Raw genomic sequence first — 5,565 nt, 5'->3', positions numbered from 1 at the left:
GGTGGTGCGCTCTCTGCAGACCCACCGCCCTCGCGACAGAGCAGCGCAAGGTGTCGCGCATGTCGGGTAGCGCGAGGACCGTGCGCAGCACTTGGTATCGGTAGTAGACGGACGGCATGGAGCATGATGTCAGGAGTGGCGGCGGCGCCGGCGACGTCTCAGCGCAGCTTCCTTCATCAGGAACGGCGGTCGACGCGGAGGCGAGTTTCACAAGTGCCCCCGCCAGCTCCTCTGCATACGCCTGCGAACCGTAGAGTTGGAGGATGGCTGTCTTGCGATAACGGCGTCCGTCGCGGCACAGCGAGGGAGGAAACGATGACGAGCCGCCGTGAGGCCCTGGTGGGTCTGTGTCGGTCTTCCGTGCGGCGACGGCTGTGCCTGTCGCCTCCTCCTCCTCCGAGCAACCACGATCCTCTTCCTTCTCCTCGTCGTCCTCGGTCTCCTCATCCTCCTCCTCCTCGCTCTCCACGTCGTTAGGGACGAGATACACTCCGCAGTCGGCCGCCACCCCACGGGAACGACAGGCGCTTGCTTGGCCACGAAGCAGTGCGTCTGCTAGCACGTCGCCACGGCCTACATCGGGTAAAAAGCAAAGCAACTGTGCAGCGGTGCGGCAAATCTGTTCGGCGACGTTTTCTGCACGCTTCCCTTCGTCGCGGCTCCAGTCGCTGAGAACGCCCATTACAGAGACAAAAAAGAGACGGGTGTAAGAGTGGTGGTGGTGGAGGTGGTGAGGCGGCGGCGGTAGTGGACCCGGAGAGACACCTCGAGACACCGGTCCAAAACGCTTTTCTAAAACCGCCAGCACCTCTCTGTGCTCCCAGTCGGTCTCGTTGGGGTATCCTCCCTCCCCTCTACTGCTCGAGGCATGGCTGTACACGCCGGAAGGAGTCTCGTCGAAGCTCCGCTTCACCGGAGCCCCACACTGTTGTGGCGGGTACCGCGAGGAGCCTGCGGGCTGTTGCAGGCGTCGCTGCGTCCGCACTTGATAATAACGAAGCGCGTGGAGGCGCGCGGTGAGCGCAGCCAGAACATCAGAAGGGCACGCGGAACTGGAAGAAGAGAGAATGCGATCATCCCATCGAGCGCTAGAAGACATGCTTGGGTGGTTGTCGTTGTTGTTGTTGTTTTTTTCCTGTTCGACAGTTTTGTTATTCTATTTCACTTCTCGCTAAAGGCGTTTGCATATGCGTGAAGGAGTAGAGGGGGAGAAAGAGGGAAAAAGAATGGAGGAATAGAGGAATGAAAGAAAAGCGTCGCTGTGGTGACGACAGCTAACATGTCGCGTTCGGCATTTTTCGCTTGGTTTGTGCATGTGTGTGTGTGTGTGCATGTGTGTGTGTGTATCGTGAATTGTGGCAATAGATACGTGCTTGGTACGCAGTTGGGAACCCCGCCATGCGCCTTATCAAGTCCCCGACTTCCTTGTGCTTATCAAGCCCTTTTTTCAGACGAACGAAAAGAGCAAACAAGGACTCAAAAAAAAAAAAAAACAAACAAACAAAACAAGTATGTGGTACTCAGACAACGCGGATCGTGACGTAGAGCGCGCGGTCGGAGGAGGATAGGAACGTTTCGAGGAACTTGGCGGGTGTCTTCAACAGCGGTTGCGTTCCTTGCACCTCAAATACAATGCCTGACGGGGAAAACACTGTGGACGATGACGGGTGCGCGTCCAACGAGGCTTCGCTGTCGCCATTATCGGTGCAGCTACCATTGCTGTCCCATTTCTCTTGGGAGGACAGGTAAAGCCCGCGACCACGGTCACTTTCATTTCCTCCTCCTTTTCCTCCTCCGTCCTTGCTACACCACCAGCAGCAGGAGCTCCTCCATGTCCACCTGTCGTGCCGCAGCCAATCATCATCATCATCATCGTAGTCCGAGATGAACCGACTTGCCATTATCGCCTCCCATCGCGCCCAAGCCACCGGCGGCAATGGCGAGGTGCCACCGCCACTTGGGCCGCTGGTGGGCACAGACTTCAGGCCGTCCTGCAGCTCGAGCTGCTCGACCGCGGCGGCGGGGGCGTCCGTATAGTAACGGTGGGCGAGGAATTGGAGAAGACGCTCGTACGTGGTGTGGACGGGTGCGGACGTCGCTGTCTGTTGCTGCGGCTGCTGTCGTCGCCGGGATAGCCAGCGGAGGCAGGGAACGCGGAAGAGCCGCCAGAGCAGCAAACCGAGCGTGACGGCTTCCTCGCGGTGGTCCACCTGTAGTGGTGCATCTTCTCCACGAACACTTCCACTTGCACCGCCCTCCGCTGCCTCTTTCGTCGCCGCAGCGGCGGCAGTGGTGGTGTTGACGTCGAGCAAGCACAGCGGTGGCGCGGCGGACACGCGGTGGCTGTGGAAAAGGAGCGGGCTCACGCTGTCCTCTCCACCACCGGCGCCGCCGCCGCAGACAGAGGCGAAAGGGAAGCCCATTCTCACCATGTACGCGCCTGGACGCCGCCCCAGCACCTCCTTCAGCAGGTGTTGGTAATCCGAGAGAAGATGGGGCGAGGTGTAGAGAGAGCCGGCGGAGGGGATGCCAGGGAGTCCTCTGCATGGTATGGGCGGTAGAGGGCCATGCCACCAACCGGTCGCAGCGCGGACGCCGGCGTGTTCTGGTAAAGCTTGAAGGAGCCGTACATGGCGGTGTAGGTCGCCTTGTGCAACTGCCTCACCTCATTGTGCAGAAACTCCTCCAGTCGGTCATAGTTGATGAAAAAGGGCGCGCGCTTCTCCAAGAGCTTCGCGCTTACGGGCTGCCGAATGCACAGCAGCAGCTCCAGTGGTGCGAGCGCGTCCACATCCGCGCCGGTCACCGCGGCCGCCCCTTCGCCACCGTTTCCACCAAAGCTGCTGCGATTGCCGCCGAGCTCCGCGGCGCGGACCGCTCTGCGGTTCCGTTTCACCTCCGTGATGTAGTCCTTAAGAGCGCCAACGGGGTACGTCCAGTCCACCGGCGGCGTCGACCGCTCTAACGAGAACCACACCTGTGTCACGCACGAGGTAAGGCTCGAGGAGCACAGGGGAGCAAAGAGCGCCAGCACATCTGGAAGGATGGACAGCAATAGAGTGGTTCGTGGAAGCACAAAGGCCGCCGGGTTCGGTCGCGCTGTGGTGGTGGAGGTCGCAACGTCCCTCTCGTCAAGACGGATTACAACGGGAACGCCACCAATGTAATCGCTGGGCGTCAACATGTCACGTCAAGAAGAGAGAGTAAGAGAAGAGGGAGGAAGAGAGGAGAGAAAGAAGAGAGAGAAAAAAAACTCAAAAAGAGAAGCAATGGAAATGTGGAGAAAAAGTAGAGTAACGCAGTTTTAAAAAGAAGAACGCAAAAAAAAAAAAAAAAAAAGAAAAAAAATGGTCTGCAATCGTTTGGAAAGAAAAAAAAAAAGGCAATCCAGATGAATGGGAAAAGAAGAGGGAGCGTTGTGCGTTTCTGTGTTTTTTTTTTTCTTTTGTGTGTGTGTGTGTGTGTGTGTTTTCAAAGGCAGTACCCGCATCGCGGTAAAACACGCAACAGGGGGGAAAGAATTTCAGACTGAAAGTGCAAAAAAAAAAAAACGAGGCTCCCATTCCCCTCGCCTCCCTTCTCCTCTCTCCCCTTTTTTTTTTTTAGGAAAAAGAAAAAGAAAAAAAGGGAGAGGGGGAAAAGGGCTGCACTCTGTCGACAAGCACAAAGAAGTGGTGGCGACGAGGTACCTCTGCCAAGACGCTGCTGTTGTTCTCTTACAGAATCATCGGACGCATCACCGTTCTGCGGTTCCATTTTGTTTTCTCGTCTTTTTTGTTTTCGTTTTTTTTTTTTTTTTTTTTTTTGCGAGGATGAATTCATATGGTATCTTGAGTAGCCATTTGCATGTAGTGTGTGTGTTTTTTTTTTTTAAGTATCTCTCGAGTTCCTTTTTTTCTTTCTTCTCTTTTCCCCTTTCTTCCGTCCTCCTTCTCTCTATCCTCTCTTTTGTTTGTCATCGCTTACGCCGCCTTCCATTAACACCATTTCTTTTTCTTTTTTTTTCCTGCCTTAAAAAAAAAGTTGGATAAAGAAAAAAAAGAGACAAGCCGGTACACGCAGACGAAAAGAAAGAAAGAAGAGAGGGGAACAGGAGATTCTTTCTTTTTTTTTTGAAAAAAAAAAAAGAAAGAGAGCAAAAAAGCAAAAAAAAGAAGTAGAAAAAAAAGAGAGAGCAAGGTGAGAATAAGACAACCATCAAAGAACGTTAATAGGGAATGATAGGAGGCTAAGCGCTATGGTCATAGCGTAAGTAGAAAGTGTCTGCGCCAAAAGATTTAAGGCACACACACAAAAGAAGAAAAAAAGAAAGCACACACACACACACAAAGAGAAAGAAAAAAAAAAAAAAAAAAGCGCAGAGCAAATCTTTTTTTTTTTTTTTTTGTGTTGTGTGTGTTGTGTGTGTGTGTGTGTGTGTGTGTGTCACACACTCCTTTTCTTTTCTTTTCTTGCCCCGTTCGCTGGCATGTTCTTGTCTTTAGGAGACGAACTTGTGGATCGAGTCCAGCCAGCTCTCGTACTCCTGCTGCTCCGCCCAGAAGCTATAGAGCGTCACGAACTCGCCGAGCTCTTCATTCACCCCGCGCTTCTCCAAATACTTCACGAAGCTGTCGACAGGCCGTCGTCCAGCTAGAGAGTGCTGGACCACCGTACAGCTGCAGGCGCTGGGCGTCGGCCTCGGCGCTTTCATCCTTGGCCAGCTTCGCGTCCTTGTAGAAGGCAATGTTATCCAGCACGAGCTCGCCCTCCTCGACGCTGAGGTCCACCTGCATCGTCTGCCCTTGCACGTGATCATCACGAGAATCTCGTGGTTGTTCAAGTCCGTGCGGTCCTCCTTCGGGCAGTACGAGACGAGATCTCTTCGTCCTCGTAGTTCTTCACCATCTCGAAGTAGGATCGACCCGGCGTCCGTTTCACACGCCAGCCCGCTGGGGGTGTGGGCTCCTCTGGCTTCCCGCTGCGGCCCATCTCTCCAACTCACGTCGCGTGGCTTCGCGAGGGCCGCGTCGTGGGCAAAGCGGCGTGAGATGCACAACGAGGAGCTCGACAACACCATCGCCCGCGTCTTCGTCATCGCCGTCGCAAATGGAGCAATGGGAATGGACATTGCCGCCGACGTGGTTGTCGTGGCAATGGCAGCAGCAGCGCGGCGGCGGCAGACGCGGACAGACCAAAGGAAGAGAAAGCGCGACGCATAGCTTTGTGCTCTTTCTTTTTTTTTTTTTTTTTTCCCTCTCTCTCGTTCTTTTTTCTCTCTCTTTTTGGAAAGGCGCTTTCCTTTGTTTGTTTGCTTACTTGTTTTGCTTGTGTACGGAACTGTTTGGGTGCGCTGAAGGTACAGAGTCGAAGCGGTTAGTCGTCGGCAGAGGAAGAAGAAGAAGAAAAAAAAAGGTGGAATGTGTGAAGAGAAGTTTCTTTAAAAAAAAAAAAAAAAAAAGATGGCAATAAATGAAATTGGTTGGTTCTTCGTTGTGCGAAGAGGGAAGAAAAGCAGCAGGCACCAACTACACAATCGCTCGTTCATTACCGGTGACAATCACAATGGTGATGTGTTTCCTTTTC

The 5,565-nt window shown here is 53.7% G+C and overlaps 1 protein-coding gene and 1 pseudogene across 1 annotated transcript; both read right to left on the bottom strand.

Annotated features, from left to right (window-relative positions):
- Window positions 1-1,520: 1,520 nt before the first annotated feature.
- On the bottom strand, window positions 1,521-2,423 carry LOC126767312 (uncharacterized). The gene has a single exon (XM_050484861.1). It carries the CDS (start codon window positions 2,421-2,423, stop codon window positions 1,521-1,523), a length of 903 nt encoding a protein of 300 aa, XP_050340818.1.
- A 2,057-nt stretch (window positions 2,424-4,480) lies between these two features.
- Window positions 4,481-5,110, bottom strand: LOC126767311 (uncharacterized; annotated as a pseudogene).
- Window positions 5,111-5,565: the final 455 nt, after the last annotated feature.

The sequence above is a fragment of the Bactrocera neohumeralis genome, unplaced genomic scaffold, assembly GCF_024586455.1.
Source record: "Bactrocera neohumeralis isolate Rockhampton unplaced genomic scaffold, APGP_CSIRO_Bneo_wtdbg2-racon-allhic-juicebox.fasta_v2 ctg5323, whole genome shotgun sequence".
Taxonomy (NCBI): Eukaryota; Metazoa; Arthropoda; class Insecta; order Diptera; family Tephritidae; genus Bactrocera; species Bactrocera neohumeralis.
The sequence above is the reverse complement of the archived record's forward strand: the minus strand, read 5'-3'. Positions and strand labels throughout refer to the sequence as shown.

What these genes read in the sequence shown, in the direction of transcription:
- LOC126767312 (XM_050484861.1), bottom strand. Translation starts at nt 2,423, where the DNA reads ATGGGCTTCCCTTTCGCCTCTGTCTGCGGCGGCGGCGCCGGTGGTGGA.